The sequence below is a fragment of the Opisthorchis viverrini genome, assembly GCF_000715545.1.
Source record: "Opisthorchis viverrini unplaced genomic scaffold opera_v5_40, whole genome shotgun sequence".
NCBI classification, from domain to species: Eukaryota; Metazoa; Platyhelminthes; class Trematoda; order Opisthorchiida; family Opisthorchiidae; genus Opisthorchis; species Opisthorchis viverrini.
Window position 1 is genome coordinate 29,747 of NW_008751694.1, and position 19,248 is coordinate 48,994.

General features: G+C 43.4%; 2 protein-coding genes across 2 annotated transcripts in view; both read right to left on the bottom strand.

The window, feature by feature from the left end:
* T265_02868 (hypothetical protein) overlaps nt 1-1,483 on the bottom strand; it is a gene marked incomplete at both ends in the record, with an annotated part of 19,863 nt that extends 18,380 nt beyond the window's left edge. Inside the window, 2 exons of the mRNA XM_009167221.1 lie at nt 1,337-1,386; nt 1,429-1,483. Of these exons, the coding sequence (XP_009165485.1) occupies nt 1,337-1,386; nt 1,429-1,483 (105 nt within the window). The remainder of the gene's footprint in view (nt 1-1,336; nt 1,387-1,428) is intronic.
* Nucleotides 1,484-6,031: 4,548 nt separating this feature from the next.
* T265_13110 (hypothetical protein) overlaps nt 6,032-19,248 on the bottom strand; it is a gene marked incomplete at both ends in the record, with an annotated part of 76,583 nt that continues 63,366 nt past the window's right edge. Inside the window, 9 exons of the mRNA XM_009167263.1 lie at nt 6,032-6,173; nt 6,483-6,945; nt 7,288-7,373; nt 7,530-7,921; nt 10,753-11,188; nt 11,880-12,015; nt 14,935-15,206; nt 17,398-17,594; nt 18,957-19,050. Coding sequence (XP_009165527.1) covers nt 6,051-6,173; nt 6,483-6,945; nt 7,288-7,373; nt 7,530-7,921; nt 10,753-11,188; nt 11,880-12,015; nt 14,935-15,206; nt 17,398-17,594; nt 18,957-19,050 — 2,199 coding nt within the window. The remainder of the gene's footprint in view (nt 6,174-6,482; nt 6,946-7,287; nt 7,374-7,529; nt 7,922-10,752; nt 11,189-11,879; nt 12,016-14,934; nt 15,207-17,397; nt 17,595-18,956; nt 19,051-19,248) is intronic.

The following is a 19,248-nucleotide window of genomic DNA, read 5'->3' on the forward strand; positions in this document are numbered from 1 at the left end:
AGTGACAGTGTCTGCTTGAGTCACATATATATATATATATATATATATATATATATCACTCTCGGATCCTAAATAAGGATACAAATGTTAGCCTGAAAAATGTGAGATTGGCAGAAACACGGGTGCACTTGAAGTAAAAATATCGACAACCACCATCAGCACATTTATTGCTATCTTTTGGACTATTGCTTTAAAAGTCTCGAAGGAATTACGAAGGAGAGGTCTAGAAAGGCGAAAAGATGACTACCATGGGATGCGTCTGATCACATAACGAAGGAATTGAAGTTGGAAAAGACTCTCACTATCCATGAAAGCTTCAGAGTTAGTTCACCGTCGACCATAAATGACCATAAAAGTGCATGAGATCAAGGCGACTTTTCTGTTTGCACTTGATCCAAATGCGAAGCAGACTGAAGCGGTCAGAAGAACACATGGTTTGGAAAAACGAATGGGAAAATATGAGGGTTCATGATGAGGAAAAGTTAACGCTGTACTACTCAGATGAATTAGCGTGTAACTCGCGTGACTTCAGGAAGCAGCAAAAACGTAACTGCATTCACCACGAAAGCACCGTGATGGTTCGGAGAGCAATTATATCAGGGCATGGGTCAGCTGATTGCAAATACCCCTTAATAGTCACTTTATACCCCTTCTCTCTTAGCCCTTTCTCCCTTAAGTGAAGATACAATGTCCTCACATAATAACGCTTCATGAAATTTTGACTATTAAAACGAGAATGCATTCTTTAGACTAGGCGGCTCAGGGTTCGGAAAAGCCTGTTGAGTGAAGTATATGGAAGGTCTAGAATCTGAAGTCGATAACAACAAAGAAATTGTAAAAACATAGACGGATGTTTTCTCACAAATTCGATAAAATTCTACAAAACAGATACCAAAGGAATGGTAAAATGCCTCATTCGCATACCAGTTTGGTTTTTGACGGGGGACTCACTTGTCACCCAGCTGAATCCCCTGTTCATGGTGTTCTTAATCAACTTTCTTCAGCAATCTTATGAGTAGTGCACTACGTCGACACCAAAGGATGTTTTAATATTTCATTTGGTCCGTTAAGTAATTATTATTTTGTGTACGTACCAGCCGCAGCGCGCTCGTGCGACATTTTAACGCATTAAAATCCAACATTTGAGCTTCGTTAGAGTGGCCTCATGAGTAAGAAACTCAAGTTGACAGGGTGCCAGGCTATGCAAAAATAACAGGTGGCCAGAAGTATACTACCTGCAGTATACAAGACGGATTACAACAAACACAATGCCGATTTTTATAGAAATTTGCCAGTGTGCTTTGTACAAAAACTGTACGAAGGTAACAGAACTCACGGCTGGTACACCCACCCGCCAACTTCGACCGTGGATCAGACCTGGCAAACCTGTAGGTTGACTGGTGTTCAGTTCTCACGTAATCTACCTACCGATAAGTTGTACCAGCGTGCATATCAAATGCAACCGCGCCGCTCTCAGATGCATACTGGAAAGTTGTTAGTCGGAATGAGGCGTATCGCGATCATAGCTTGAATCGACGAAGAGTGAGTTAGCATGTAAAGACCGCACACTTCCAGTTACCTTCTGCTACCCAAGGATGTACAAGATGCACACGCACAAATCGGTGTGAAACCAATGAAATCGGCGAACAAGTTGTTGCAGTGGATAACTTCCGGACCCATGGCACAACCATATGCGCAGTTAGTGTTATGCGACTCTCAGTTTACACCATAAAGTGTCACAAAGTCTGGAATCAAGCGCGTTTGATGCTAGACTGTGTATGCTACGTTGCTTTATCTGCGTGCACAAAATCACTATGCATAAACATGGATGGTTGGTATCCACATTGAGTAACTAGACACTCGGGCGTTGTCTGTAAATAACCGGTTTACTCAGAGTCAGTAATGGTGTTTCCCGCAAATCTTTGATGCCGATTGAAACCTGAAGAAAAGGAGTTGACGAGAATAGAATGATGTGATAAGACAGCCCGACACTAAACAATCTTTGCAACCACATTGTCATTCCCCCATTGCCAGTTTACTAACCCATTAGCATATTTTCCTAGGAATGATGCTGTAATCGTCATACGTGAGATAGGCATCAGGTAAGTGATGGCATAAGAAAGGAATATGCAAAGAATGCTGGAAACTGCTCCACTTGATTCGTTCGACTGGTCCTCGGAAACCTCTTGTCGGCGAAATAATCAGGGACCAAAATGCTCCCTGATAATGCAGTGAAGCAGAACGTTTGGACCGCTGGGCACAGTACTTCGAGCAGCGATTAAGCTGGCCTTCTGCTACCTCCAATCCAGAAACCAGGCCTTCAACAGAAAGGTGGACCGTGAATATGGAGCCGCCTTCAGTCTCAGAAGTGCCCGAATGCATTTCTCTACTCAAGCGTCATCGTGCTGCTGGCCCTGACGACCTTCCACCTGTTCTTTACAACGCTTACAGATAGACAGGTTTTAGCCTCATGTAAGTGTCTTGGCACAGAAAAGCACTGAACTGAACAAATGACAACAAATCAAGTTTTGAGTTGTTATGATACTTTGCGCATAGGGTCTTTGGGTACAGGATTGTCAGGTCTTACGGAAAAAAGACAATCTAGCTGAACCTACTTGTCGATTTCGAACTCAAAAATATAACTTTAAAGGCCAGGGCCTTCAAGAAGTTGCACAGTAAAGCTTGTCCAGAACGATCGATAACGCTTCTTTTAAGACTGTCTGGAAGGCTTTAGTAAACTTCATAAGTATTCCATGGAGTGTTTGGTTCCGTTCGTGACCTTCTTCTGTCGCTCTTTCAGCAGAGACGGAGCCCACTGTAAGTCATCGGATTCGAAATCCGCTATGCTGTTCATGGAATTTTCATCCACAGGGTCAGCGGCAAGTCGATTAAGCTTGTTGTACGAGGGATAACGATGAAGTACTTATCCATTTATTGTCAACTTCTCTTAACTTTACGCAGTTCTGAATGGTATTTTGGCCAACTTACTTATATGGCTCAAATATATTCCTACTAGTTGACAGTGTGTAATGCCAAAAATCGGTGTTTTAACCTGGAATAACTTTCGCGGGCCTTTTGTCTATCGCCTGTTGGATTGGTTTCTGTATGTTGGACAATGCAATCCGTTAAGGAATTGTACATACCACCAAAACACTTCGTTTCATAAGGACCATTACTCCGTATATCTCCAAATATTTCTCCGGGAACCATGGCTTTGGTAGTCGGATTGTATACCTATTGGATCCTGGATTTTTTTTTATGAATAACATCATGTCTTGGATACTGATGAGCCATTCTCACAGCGCCGACCTCATATTAGTTCCTTTTTCAGCCCAGGCGTATCCACAGCCGTTGATCAGAAGTGTTCGTACTCGAACTCACTGCTCCTCAAATATATTTGTGCGTAATAACCAGACCCTGCGTCAGACGGTGAGACTCCAATCTAACTTCCTAATTCTACTGTCGCTCCACATCCAACTTAATCCGGTCTGCTTCCTGGTGCACAGCGCGGCATTTTTTCGGATGCAACACTTTCCTAAGGTGTGTTAAGGCATGATTTCCCTACCATACGATAGTACAACGATCAGATGTCCCTGCTTACTCCCGGGACGCAACTACCTGGCAAGGGAAATCCGCCCTGCATTGAGTTCATGTGTTTTACTATATACATGTCGTTCATTGATCCGATTCTGAATTACACAAACCTTCTGTTACAGAATTCCTCAACCTTATCGACGTTGTACTAGTCATCGAAAACAGAGTTGCTTAAACATCCAGGTGTGATCGGATAGGGGAGTGGATGGTGATATTCTTTCGCGTTCAGATGACGTAATAGAGATATTTCTTCACAGAAATGGGTAACATCGACCTTGATAACCGGAATTCAGATGGTCATCATCCTCATGTTTATGAATTTTGACTCACCGACTATCCTGTCATTCATATAACCTCCAACAGCAGTGATACCAGTTTTTCTTTTGGAGTTCCATTGTGGTAGGAAGTAAGGCCTGAAGTAGCCTTCCATATCTTTCCCAGGTCAATCAACCGAATTCATCGAAGACGACGGAGCCTAGCAGTCAACACTTGAGTTTGTCCACAAAGATGGCACTTCGCCTCCCGGAACTGCTTTTTTGCCTTTGTCAAGGACAGTTATCAGGCATCAGGTTTCATCTCTTTCCGTCGCACAAAACGACTTTACTCCAAGGTCGCCTACCTATATGGGTATTAATTGTGGTCACTCAGTCCACTATTGAATGTTCTTCCAGTCACGTTATTCATTAAAACTGACCTCTAGCGGATACAAGCCATGAGATAGTTTGATGACTTCGACGAGTTAGGAAAAAAACACGCATTCTTTTATGGTAGCCTTTTTTCATTGTGACCAGGTTAGGTCCGTCGTGTTGCAATAATGCCGAATCGTTCGACCGCTGAAACAACTTGACCGCTATATATAAGCCAGCGTTAAGACAACACTGCTTCAGTAGCGGTCACAGCAACTGGTTTGATTCGAAGCAAAACCAGCATGGTCATCACAGTCCACAACCTTTTGCAACTGATCGTACAAATATTCAACGTGAAAACGTATTGTGATTGTGTCTACCTTCTTTGGTGCGAGCACGAATTTAAATTTAAGTGATTGTCTTTGAAAATGTCCAGCAAATCGTAAGATTAAAGGCACTTTGATAAAGTCAGTGACGAATATGGGCAGCCCCATCATGAGTTACGTACCAGATTGTTAAGTGCGGAGGCCACCATGGAAGTGTCACAACTTGCTTCGGCAGCCAAGTGATGATTCATATGAAAGGTCTGCAAAACGACTGGACTCCTGGAGAACGAATCATGTAGAATTCCCAATGAATACAGGTTCGCTAATGCTCGAACTTATCGGCGTTTATTCTCTTCCTCGTGATATCAAGGTGCTAATTAAGGTTTAAATGGAGGTAATGAACGAGATTCACCTACAGCCCCAAACGGATTTCACTAATTTCAAGTCAAATCAGATGCAAGTACTTCCCGAACGCCAATTGATATTCTCACCCACTTGGACATCACACGTTCGCATGCACAAATAATGGTAAAACCAAAGAAAACAATTCGAAGCCTGACTGAATGATCCAGTTGCTGCCACTGGATTATGTGAACAAGGTTTTAAATCCAATAAGTTGCAGGTGCTTGCCATCATTTCCATGTCATGGGGTACGTTTAACATCTGCAGTTTTCTCTTTTAATTCTGGTTCACATCAACGGATTTCACAATTCAGATATGACTTGGGAGTTGCTGATCCGAGTATCAGAGTTCGAATTGACGCGCACTGTAACTGTGGCAACTTTATGAGTTGCAGTAATAAGACGAAGGAGACGATCAAATACATACCTGCCTTGGCGTTTTCATGTTGGGTTCGCTGTAGCCAAAAGTGGTCCTACCAAGCTTTGTAACGTATAGTAAGTGTAGCTACTTGTCAGTAGCAAGTAGTAACAAAAATCACCTAGGCATCGACCAATTTACAGAAGACGCTAGTGCTCCGAGGTGTATGCGGAGTTAATCGCATGCTCAGGAAAAAATCGACTGATGGCAAAAACAATAACATTGGGAGCAAACAGGCTTTTCCCGAGTTACAGACAGTTTGATAATCAGTCACCTGCAACGCTTCAAACAAGGCAGCAAATGGTGAAAAACTGGGCGAAATCTGATGAGGCTCAACAGTGTCTCTGACAGGATGACCGGTCTGATTTAGTTGATCAGTTTCAGAGGAAGGTGTTGAACTGCAATCTTCGGTGAAAACCAGACACACTCCACAACTTGGAACCAAAGCTGCACAATTCAATTGGAAGCCACATTATCCCGCCCCAAACAGGGTGTCGTTCCCACAGATCGTAATTAAACTGATAACCCGCGGTGATTCCTTAAGACTAGTTAAAACCGCTTGGTGCCAATCGCTATTACTAGGTAGCGGTTACAGAGTTTCTAGGAATAAAAAAAAGAATAATTTGACTTCGGAAAGCTTGTATACAGTACCAACACAATAAGAAATGGGACCATGGAAATGCAATCAAAAGTCGTCCGAATACCGGTGCGGCATGCTGTTTTTGAGCTTGTCGTCCACTGCGTAAATTTCCATCACGCGAAGTTGTATTTGTTCCACAATTTCACGTGTCAGGCTATCCGATATAGCCTAAGGGAAGGACAGTGGAACAAAAACAATGCTAAACAGTGCGATAGCAGGAGAAACATATTTGATAATCCAATCTCGCGATTCATCTGACGGAAACAGAGAGGTCCCTCATTCAGAGACCACACACGGACACCCACAGGTAACCCGAAGTTGAGTGTTGCATACCTTATTGAATACAGGAGACGGAGGAGCATACTAGTTATAAATGAATTATAGATGGTACAAATGTCTAAGCGTTCCTTACGTTTGCAGGATAAATACAATTCACAAATATTAGCAGTCAGAGTAGCCGAATGCTCGCAAACTCACCTGCCACCAAGCCATTTCGGAATGCCGATTTCCTGGGATTTCAACACCCGCAATTCTAAGAGCCAAGTGTAAGATGGCTGCGGCAATGTGCTCGGGTGAAAAATCCAAGCAAATGGGTGAGTGATAGGAATCAGCGAGAATGGACCAAGCGAGACCGGGTAAGCGAGCTAAAGCAATCGTCGCCGCGTTCACTGTATTGTTCGGTCCGGTTGCTGTAAGATCACCACCACAGGGCTGGGCAATCCCCTTTCCAACCCAATGAAGTAGCGAGTGCAGATAATGAACCAAGTAAGGATGTGGGAGCGAAGGGCGCCGAACATGGAAGGCGAGCAAACGCATAAGAAACAATTCGGTCTGCACCAGGCTTTCACGCAACCTGTCGTAATCATCTCCAACCTCAAGAGCAGGGCGACGATTTTTGTGCAAGCTCCTGGCAAAAGACAAACAACCAAAACCGGAGGGGCTAAAACCGAATGTGAGCTTAGGATTAGGATACACGCTAGCAAACTGCTGGAAGAATTACTAATAGCGAAAACATTAAGAAGATTCGTTACAAGCTAACAGACTTGGTAACGAGGTCTAATAAGCAAAAATTCTCTACTTATGAATAGCGTGTACATGAAAAGCATTCATCAGAAGAGTAGAGTAACTCAAATTGGCTGATGAGTTGAGTTCACTTAGTTCTGTGATCCACGTCGAAAAAAGCGCAAACAAACACGGCTAGTACATTACCAATTATCCGGGTGAATTGGTATACAAAGCAACATAGGATTGATAAGGCCACAGAAGGAGTGAACAAACGTACCGGTAAAAAGCGACAATAACATCTCGGAGGCGTTGATGTTCCTCTTGGACCTTTCCACCAAGGGTTATGCAAGCCATCGCGATAGTCTACATGTGAGAAACGATGCGCTGATTAATTAAGGGATGATGTTATTTGCAAACTGAACGGCAAGGGAATCTCTAAAGATTTTGATCAGTCTTCCCATATTGATGTTAAGTTTTCCCGCGCACTTACTGAGAACAAGATACGCGTACAGAACTTACGTAAGGATCAATGTCACCCAAGCTATGACGGAACGATTGATCGATCGCCTCTGGACTGGCGCTCGTATCTCCGTTCAAAACAGTGGTGGAAGAGTTGGTGGGCTGTTCATCTCCAGTGAGAAGCACTCGTAAGGCACGATGAAGGATGGTGCACGCAGTGGCGACAGCGTAGTCACTCATGGCCAAACGTCGACCGGTCTCCCGCACCGTCAGTACAATGGAGAACAGAGCCGCATCAGAAAGCGCAGGTCTCTGAGGCATACTTGCTAACAGACTGTTCGGGTTGCGAATGGCAGCAAAAGCGGCTGGGGCTTCTCGAGTACTCATGAGTAATGCTATATGGAATGTAAAAAGCTCATTAATGCTCAGAATCATAAGCTCAACACAAAGTCCTGATGATCAGAAGAAATATATCCACAAGCCGAGCAGTGAATGAGGAAACCGATGGCAACAAATGCAGTGAAAATCGATCTGTTTCTCAGATCAGAAGCAACAGTGCTATGGTTAAATGAACGATAGTGCCTACTGAGCCACAAATTACGGTTCTCAGAACATCCTGTCTTAGCTGACAGAAAATCGAAACCGAGTTGACATGAAAAAACGCTGGGATGGAGCAACATATGTCTTAATTCGAACTGGAGGAAAGGCAACAAAACTAGAGCCAACAGTAATTTGAAATTGACCTTCGCTTATGGTAAAATAAAGACTAATGCAAGATGTGGAGAAACCAAAATCCGAACTCAAACAAGGGAAAATGGTTCCAGCAGCCTTGCGCGAACTTGCGGTGGTTGACACCCGTCCGGTTGAACAAACAACAAACAAGTATCGGAAGCAGTGTAAAGATTGTTCGTCCTTGCAACCGATGGGACCGATCTTATCCTAACGTTACTAGCAACACTGTTCTACATTCTTGTGCCAGAAAAACTACATTGCGGGACGTGGAAGAGAGACTTTTGTATTATTGAGAGATCATTATTGTGATCCGGCTAGTCATTTGGTGCTGAAATAAGAAACCTCATAAACGGGACCGATTTTCCGACTGAAACTGGGCTAACAGCAATGAAGTGTCTGGTAGAAGCGAGTGACAATTGTGAAGATAGAGTTCGAGACTACCGTGGGGTTTTGCAGGCAGAGAGGATACCCGTTAAAAGGGAGAAAGAGTGTAGTTACATTCAGCTAATAACCAAAGGAGACACCAATATCTAGGCAGTGGAGTGGAAAATATATTTGTCACTCCATCTATACTACGGAGAAAGAGGGACATAAATATTCAGGCGGAGTGACCGCCTTACCAGTTGATGAATTATGCCTCAGTTATGGGCCGTTTTTGCAGGACATTATATTTCTGTTTCAAATAAACAACTGGCAACTGCAAGATGATATATTGGGCTATAAATCGATGTACCAAGGAACAACTAATGTGGGTTGAGAGCTTCTGGAATGTAATGAGATTAGCCTTCTTGAAGCTTCGGAGATGCACAGATAGACGAAACGAAATATAATTTATCAGAACTTTAAGTCTTGGAAAGATATGCGACGTCAAAAAACTGCCCCACAAGACTGAGAAAGCTTACAGGCTGAGTGACGAGCTAACCGACCAGACACCTATGGTACGAATTAATCTACTTTTCTCCTGCTCCTTTCCACGATTTACAGGTCGATTCTGGAGAAGGCAACAGCATTCCGAGTAAATGTCTCAAAAGGCAAAACATTCGGTAAGCTTAGTTGATGGTTCAAATCTTCAGATTTCCAATAACTTCCAGAGTTTACTATGCACGAGAAACTGTAATTAGGTACGTGGAGTGTAATCGTGAGCAAGATGTAACGGGCAAAAAAATTTCATGCAGAACTGGGATATGAATACAAGATTGTGCAAACCTAAGGATTTTCCAGACCCGTTCAGCAAAACTAGTCAACATAAATTACACGCGATCATAATCCACGTGCCACTCAAGCTACCACACAGTGTCGAGCTGAGCACAACCAAGAACTTTCTAAGGAATATTAACTTTCCTGTGAACGCCAAATAACTTTATACAATCGATGAGTATAGCATTTAATGTACAAAATATATAAAAATAAAAGGGCTATGGAATTGACATTCACTAGGAAATGAATGAAAGCGCTAGATACGCCCGTTCGTCCAGCACCATGGAGCAAATAACTTCCAGGGTACGCAGAAACTCTTGAGTTCAAAATGACTGTTTAATGTTAGAAGCTGAGGGAAAGGTTACTTTCACGCGCAATAAGAAACCAAACATCCAGTCAAACACAAGTTCAGGTCCGACTGTCAGCCAAAAACTGGTTCCAGCTATTACAGTTTCATTCAGTCTATGGAAAGTGACAGTGGGATAGACCACTGGTGGTGAACGATTATATCTGCTTGATAGAGAGAGAGATGGTGACATACTGAAGGTAGCAGTTTCTATGCAGGGGCGCAACTGGTTAAGTGAATGGACTGTGCATGTCAGTATCACCAACTACCGGTGTGTCTTCATCTAGGGAAACGTCACTTGCCATAACCACAGGGCACAAAAATGCATTCAGGCATGCAAACCAGGGCAGAGAAAAGCAAGATACTGGAACAGATATATTAAAACAACAATAAAAATATAACTGATGAAAGTAAAACTGAAAATAGATGTGGAAAACACCTTAAAAGGGAGATGTAGAGCAGTATACGGTTAAGAGTGGCTAAACAACATTAGGAGAGTGAAAAAAGTGAACATGAGAAGTGGTAGTGGCACACTGAATAACGTATTCATCCTCAGTTTACGCGCAGCAGGTGATGACGTCGGATCGGTCGAAAATGGGGGACAACGTACTTTCATACAATCGGAACCAAAATAGTCCTAAGGGTCGTTTAAAACCTTGGGAAATAAAAAAAACAAGTATGTGGCCCTAAAAAGAGATAAGCAGTTCGAAATAGGCGAGACAACGGGTAAGGGGTAAAAACACTATTGCGTTGCGTTGCGTTGCATTTTGGTTGATGGGTTAATATCGCGCATCAAAACCAGTTGGTTAGGCTGCCAGGAAGTAAATGCGAGTATTGTACCACTGGAACCTCAAAAGATGGGAAGTCAAATGCACGAACTGCATAATTTGCCGACAATTTATCAGACAACTGGCAGTGAACGTGTTGAACCATGCTGACCACGAAAAACCACAGGACAGGGAGCCGGAGAACGGGAATGTGAGTTCATGGAACCTGTCCGGGACAAACTCGGTTGTGAGATACTTGGTGCAAGGGATTCATGTGAGATCGATTCAAGCACACCCGTAGACGGAAGCGTAGATCTGTTAGCTTCGGACAGTTGCTCATCTGCAATTGAGTTGATAAGCGAACTGATTTTATCCCCATCGGCAGTCAGAAGACTAGGTGGTCGTGGGTGGTACATTGGCGCTTCCGAGCCCAACGCATGCGGGCTGCTGTTACACAAAAGTGATGTCTTATTTCGATGAGGAAACAAATGGTTCACCATAACCTTAGTTCGTCGTCTGCATCGAGATCCCACACGAGCAGGACTGGGGAGACCAAAAATTGAGTTGACTGTGCCCTGAGTTCCAACAGCCCCACTAACACCACTGTTGCATAACGATGACGGAACGTCTCGTGACAGATACTGCTGTAGAAGTGTATACACAAATTCCAGATCAAGCTGAAAATGTAAGAGAAGATTTAATCGGAACGACTGACAAAAAGAACAAATTCGAATACTTTAAGCAGACAACAAGTTAAGCATCTGCCAACGCGCAGCAATGACTAATACAATAACCTAATGGCCACTTCTACCTCTAATACGACCGCATTGGTTACCAGAAATAAGCTGTTCGTCTCTCCAAAGTCTGTCCACATCTTAACTATGACCGAGTTGACATTCTTGTCAAATGACAAGACGGATGTTCTACTTCAACACTCACACAATAAGAGCGACCAGCACAAACATGGATTACGATGTCTTTGGAACACAAGACAAACGAATGGAAAAGCTATTTGGTAGGAAGCCAAAACATTAGGCGACAAACAGCTATCGGAGAACAAATAATGGGTCTCGCGATATCCACTAACTGGATAACACTGAGGGACAACGCAGGAACGACTGAGATAAAATAAAAATGACAAACGTAACCACAGACATCATGTAAACTTCCAGGAATTCTAATACTAGCATCTCGACTGCTCCTTTCTAGGCTTGAGCAACCTGGCAGTACCGCGTTCATCGGTTGCACTCACTTTTTGTCTGTGACCATGCTCTTCAAAAATAAACGATATTAGTAGTAGTATCACTGACCGGCGATTCAAACATTTGAAAGGTTAGAGCAAATTATGTATAGGGGCAAGGAACTCACATGAGATTGGAACATTCGAGGTCGTTGAACGCATAACATTTTAAAAACAAAGTATACGTCGAACAGAAATTCGTGCGTGAGTTGGTTGATTAAAATGCGTAGGGCACAGAAGGTTCCAACACGATTTCCGCCAGAACTGGGAAGTGGGACAGAAAAAAAGAAAATGAACCGGAGCTGGTGCTTCAATTTGAGGATGTGCACGTACAACAAAAAGCAGATCAGGAATAAACTTGCAAGAGGTCGTTATATGTACACTAATTATCAAAGACACTTTTGACATACATTCGACTCGTCCTCCCGAAAAGTTAATCAGTTTCTCAACGCATGTCTACTTAGTTGACCTTATGTTGTTGCGGATATGGACTACCAGAACGCCGTCTTCTTACCCCATTTCAAATGTTTAGAGATGCAGAGATCCACACACCAGCGTAGCCTCTGAGGGCATTAGTTGATATCTAGTCGACGGACTAAACAACAGCTCCGTCGTATCCTTTGTCCTCATCCATCTCGTCATTGGGACTTTGGTGGAAGAGTGACTTCACAAACTTAGATGGGATTCTGTCACGCAGCATCACATTGTACTGCGGTCAAAGGGCGGAATCGATGAGAGGCAACAAGATTAATGAAAACAACTTATGCCCTGATCTCTGAGGCATTCCTTACCGGAACGGAGCCCCCTCCCAAATACATGAGGTGTATGTACGTCTGATGACAGAAGTCCAAATCAACCTCGGGTATTGAGAATATTTCCATGACCGCATCGACAGAGCTGATGCTCTGATGGAAGACAGCGTGAAAGCGATCAACTTACTTCAACCGGATGAGATTACTTCGTCGTTTTTTAAGGAACCAAAAACTGTAGAATGGCCTTGAGTGATCTAGATGTACAAGTCTTGTATATGTCAGCTGTCTGCAGGGAATTTCCTGTATATCAGGCTATCGCTTACTTGAGCGATTTTCACCCCTGTTGGGGAAAAGCAGTGGATGTCATACGCAGAGGAACTGTAAATGTGAATTCAAAGAAACAATCTACAGAGTGAGTGAACAACCCAATTAAATGTTTTGTGCCCCGGACTACTGAGCAATGGAGACTCTAGTGACCAGACCTGTTGCATCACAGAGATTGGACTCCTGAGTTGGACGCTTGCCTTACGCGTTGCAAATCAGCCCGAAGAGTTTACGAAAACATCTGCGTTAGCAGCTGGCTCCATATTTTCCGCGATTTCGGCTCAGCTTTCGATCACTTCTTGAGAGGGTGTTGTATATTGTCGTAGATTGTGATACTCCGGTGAGATGACTAATTAGACAGCTTTTGAGAACGTAAATTGGGTAAAACATGTAGGCTTCAAGCCAGTCTTTTCGATGATCAGAACTGGTACTGAGTTGAACTGAGGCTGCTGGTCAAGTGCCTTCTACGGGAATGGTTAGTTTCCAACCAAACGCGAAAATTAGTTATCTGAACTCTTCCGCAAACGTGACTGATTAGGACCATGGCCACCGGTGCACACCGTCATGTCTCTTCCAGTGTTCTGAAATCTAGGTGGGGAGAGATGAGGAGCAACGCTTCTGATGACCTTTCACCGGTAGTTTGAAATTTGGGTGAACAGGCCTCAAACCTGTTTCGGTCTTCAGTTTCAGCTCCTCGGTGTGACTGGCACGCACAAAAGGTCAGATCGCCTCGAGTAGCAGTCAGTTAACCAATGAAGTGTTTTGGGTTTACATTAGGTCTTAACGAGGAACTTTTGCGCGTTCTGTTGGACCATTGTTATTAGTTTGCTATTTTTCATCACAGGACCGAATAATACAGTGAAGACAATGAGATATGTAAGGCTGGAATAATATCTAAACCGGAATGTGTTCACGTAGTTCACCTATGACAAAAGTTGTTCTCCGGAAACTGAACTTCCAAATCGATTGCCTATCCTACTTCATGCAAGCTGTTTACAGTCAAGTGTGATATTCAATGTCATCGCCACTCGGCTTTAAAAGTGGCATGATCTCACCTTAACATTCACTCATGGTTGACGAAAATAGAAGAATACGGCTACCTTAACCTCTCAGATCTAATCCCACTCGGCTTTTAGCAAAGACAACCTCGAATTCCCTCAAGACATGTTATTACACAGAGGCTGATCCAAAGCAGTAGGACAGCTATTCCTAAAATTCGAGTATTATTGTGAACGACCCCATAGGCACTTAAATATAATTACAAAGTGAGCTGCGTTTAGTCCTACGAGTCAACCCATTATGCAACTTTGTTCAGATTGCAACCCATGAAATGGACGTAACAGGACCAGTCTCATGATATTGTGGTTAACAGGTCTTAATTGTTAACCACAGAGACACTTGGCCAGTGATCACGCCTGCGCGTGGTCATTGGGGATTTTCTGATTCAGTTCACTTGACAAGATCGACAAGTTGGGAACAATCGAGTGGTTATCATGCGTGCCACGGTCCCTGTGAAGTACCTGATAAGCATCAAACCTAGAGTGGGGGATGCTATAAAGACCTCCCACATCGTGACTATTAATTTGACTACTAGTCCCATTGATTGGCGTTAACATTTGGGCTTACTAACAGTAGGTGGATAGTTAAAATTTGTACAATGGTGAGGTGACACTGTGATATGGGTCCCATCTACTCTTGGCTAATTCACTTCGAACGATGGAGGATCGAAAGAACGGATAAGCCCAGCATCCTTTAGGTTGCGAGGCCAAAACACACATATGAACGACACCCAACATACCACCTGTAATGTCGCGGACAGATAAGTGAGCAGACAACTAGTCAATCACGTATGTGCTTTGAAATAGTGTTGATAGCATCCCAACATAGGAGATACTAGCGGTTAACCCCAAAAGTAGTCAGTAATCCCATGCAAGTGTTTTAGTGAAAATCACGGAAAAACTAGTGAATTAGTGGCTATCAATCGCAATTTTGTTTTTGGTGACCATGAAACACTATACCACCTCTTCAGACGGCGAACATTTGGTTTCTTCCCTTATCTAGCCTTAGTGAACTCGGGAAAAGTGGTAGTACAAACGGCAATACTTACTTATCGACAACGACAATAGGTCCGGTTGAACCTTGCAGATCCTCATCATCGTCATCGACTACATGCGTGGCCAGATCTAAAAGGGCGTGGGCCAAATTCAGTTCCGCCGTGTTTTCGAATGCAACCGATGGCCATCCGGAGAATCTCCATAACGTACAAGCCAGAGCATAGTCCTCGCGATCCGATGTGAGCAAGAATTCGAAGCGAGTGACAGCATCGCTGTAAGCCCTGCTTCCTGCGTAACTGACGTGAAGCCATCCGATATCGCGAACCTATAGGAAGCAAGTGGAGCAATTCAGTGACAGCTGTACACAGATAAAAAACCTGACAATCATTCGGTGTTCATGTTTGTGAGATCTCATCAGCTTTCCCCAAGTGAATCAATAAGCTAGAAGTAGAATCAAAGGCATGTTGCGAAAAATTACGAAGGTTTTTCACGAAAAAGAAAACTGGGATCCAGGAGCGGAAAGTGAAAAGTTAATGGGACATAAAAACGAAATTACATGGGGCAGTAAGAATCAAAAGAGCCATCCTAAAGAGGGCCGGACCTGTTATCGATTTAAAAATACATGAAGAAAGAGAGATCTGTTTGGAACAGATTAAGCTAGGTGAACATACTGGATATATCGCGCTGATCTACAGCAATAAGCGCACTGCTCGCCAGAAAAGCAACATGGAGATTGTCAGATGCATGGTTGTTCGGATATGTTCGATATGAACGTCAAAAAAGAAATTGCTTAGGTATTGCTCGTTTGTTCACCATCCTATTCTTCGAATTGTTCTCCATTGTGTTTTAAGTGTTGATCAGGCGAAAGTTGATCTGTTCACCGAGCTTGCACTTGCTACCTGATCAACAGCCGATTAACGCACTTGAGATCACTAGGCCTCGACACATCTTTACTGTGTTGACGGAGAGTTCACTACGGTATGTGATACAAGATGGTTGTTTTGTTCAGATTCGATGGCTTACTGGCCTTCCTGCTTACCAGGTGTCGCACGGAGACATACGTACTTACGCAGTAGTTTATTTGCATGTCCAAATGTAACCCGAACCCAGAGCTTTAGCATAGTGCGCAACCAGCTGCTTGAGGCATAGCGGAATGTCCACCGTAGTCAAAATTGCCACAGCCATTAGAACAACCTAAAAAGCATATTCACTGGATTGTTTTTTAAACAACCCCGGGTTAGTGTGCACAACCGCTAACCCACCGCTACGCACAACTACGCACTGATGATGCCACCTCGATTGGTGATGAAACGTTTGCAACCAAATTGCCCAGCTCAGCGAACAAGCCAACGACCATCTACGCTACCTGAGCTACCGACATTCTGCTCTATAGAAAACAGCTTGTTTTAAGCAATCAAATGGTCGATCAATCGTTCAGCTGTAACACCTCTTCGGCGCCTAGTTACCATGCAACCCGAAGGAACCCGAAGGAAGGGGGCTGGGATACTACCAGGTTGCCCGAGCCTAGATACAGACGTCGGGTTCGAATCACGGACCTTCCGGTGAGCGAATTCGCGCCCGAACCATTCAGCCATCTGGCCATTTCTGTTTCAACGCAACTCCATGATACCGGATACAGAAATGAAACTGAAACTGATTGTCACTTTTTCAAGTGCAAATTGGGATACAATGTTTCCAAAAACTAGCGTCTTTTTAAATACAGAAACAAACGGCATTTGTATTTTTAGGACCCAGCTTTGTGCACAAAATCAATTTGTACATGGCCGGAAAAGCACTGATCGGCTTCACAGACCCATCGATTTCACAACGGCTTCACTATTCCAGACATCCAGCACCGGTTATTGAATTGAACCAATTTACATTTACTCGCCCCTTACAGACGACGGGAAATCCAAAACGTTACATCTCATTGGGAGGGCCTTGTTGTTACATGGCATAGGGATATTTCAAACAACTGTGATACTTGTGCGGCAAATTGGTACATACATCAGCCATGAGTTTTAGTTCACAATTGGCAACTTCGGAAACTGTATGTTCAGATGATGCAGTGGGAGTGATGATGGCCACAATGGTACGACACTTATTTGATCATGATTGCCGAAATCCAGTTGGCGAATAGGCTGGTTTTAGTGAACTTTCGTACCAGCAACCGAAGAAACCGAAGAACGAGATCCTCGAGTTTTTGTTAATTCTAAAAAGTTACAAACACTGATCTATTCCTTACATTAAAACGTACAAACTAATTGTTTTGCCTCAACAGCCCAAAACGATCAAATGTGATCTGAGGTCGAAGGCTGAAATCAGAGCAAATGTAGTGAGGTTGCGACCGCGGCATAACTGACGAAAGTCACGCTTCTTGTATGGCAAGCTTAAAGGAACAGTGTGTCTTTCGAAAGCCAGTCAAAGTTAGATGAGCTAGATCATGTAAAATGTTGTAGTGAAGTCAAAATGAGACTACAGGATGGTCGTACAATCAGAAAGGGAAAGGGTCCTACCTCATTCGCCTTTTGAGGCCAAAATGGTGGTAATTCCAGACCAGAAAGGCAAACGATGATGGAAGAGTTCTGATCCCATACCATCTTCCAGAATTCGGTTTCCGTGCCGGCAAGTGGGTGACGGGCCACAATGTATTCCGACAGCATGTGGTACCCATGTAATGTGGACGAATTGATACCCAAAACATCAGTCGTCCCTATAGGGAAAAAAATAATTAAAAACAAATGAAGTAAATAGGATGCCTGATGCTGGAGACAAGGGGTCGCAGCGATTTCACACGGACGATAGAACCATTCCATCTTCATTTAGGCTGTCCACCAGTGTGCATGATACTCACTGATGAAGGAAATGAACTAATAACCACTCTATGCGGACGAATTGGATATCAAGGACGTACTTCAGAAAGCGGCTCAAATAGCTCTAGGTCTTCACTTCTAACCTCAAGCTCTCCAGTAATAAACGATAACCCTTAGATACAGATCCACCCATTATTCATGAGTTAGTTGTGGTACGAAGATAACCCAAAGCGAAGAAACCGCATGTAGTACTCAAAAGTCCCAGTAGTGCTGGACACCATTTGGAACACTTGCAGTGTGAGGTGCTATCAGTACCGTTCCTACCCACAGATGTCACCGTTCAGCCCTCGATACCACTGCGCCATAAGTATGACCGATGTTGCTTCTAAGTTACATGTGGTCATCATTTTACGTCGACTGTGTTCGTCGCGATGAAGTACAGGTTAGTTTTCCAATCGGGTTGACAGTTGCATGGACCAAGCGTTCATGCTACAACAACTTCTGGAGACGCAGAAAATCAACTTTTTTTTAGCCTTTCTAAGAAGAGTCCTTTTGACGACGTTGAAAGAGGTGTGGTTTAGGACCAGTAATGGTAACCGGAATTCTCATGAAAATTAGGAAGTAATCACAATACCATACTTCCAAAAGTACTTATATTTGGATTTCTACAATCCTAAGCCGAGCGCTCACTCCGAAACGTTCCATTTGTCTGAACAATGTACATCTAAGAGTCGAAAAGAAGATAGTTTGCGGAAGTCAGCTCCTAAAACCTAAACACGCTTTGTTTTCAAGAGCCAATCGAAATCGACGTTATAATGCAAGACTTCGTTTCTTGAAGCCAAATAAAGCACCGAGCTATGAGGTAAAAAAACACCAAACTTGATTATCTCACCGAAAAGGGCAAACAAGTAAGCTCAGCTGGGACACAGACGAAAGCCGATTTAACCTCTAAAAATTTCGGGATAAACGAAAGCATTCGAGTGGACCTTCACAGCACTACTGTCGCGATTGGTCTATCGGTAAAGGTTTTCATAAATTTGAGAATACAACTTATACTTGATTCCAGCTGTTCCTGTTTAGTTTCCAGCCATTCAGAACCAGCAACGAAAGCAAGTGCATGAAGGGATATTTTAATTGGAAACAAACTGGATGAATTACGATAGACTATCCTTTGTGCTCATCCGCATTCCCACTTGTTAAGCATAACATTCACACCAAAGTAGGATGAATCGAAAGCACCCGGTCACAATTCAAGTACTAACCGTAAAGAGAACAGGAGCCTCTTCTTCCCATACTAGTCAACGTCCTTGTTGACCTTGACATGTCTGTGGATTCAGACGGAGAGACAATACACATCTGGAAAAAAGGTTAAACTGGTTAGACAGTCTGGTGGGACGAAAACGTTTGGACGTGTACACTACTGAGCATGAAAGATAAACAGAAAGGAAATCCACAGCTGGTCCGGGGTAATGTGACGACAAGAAGCATTTTCTCATTTTTGGCAGGCCAAGGCACTGTCAAAACGTGTACTCGTTGAAGGTGCCATTAGTTATT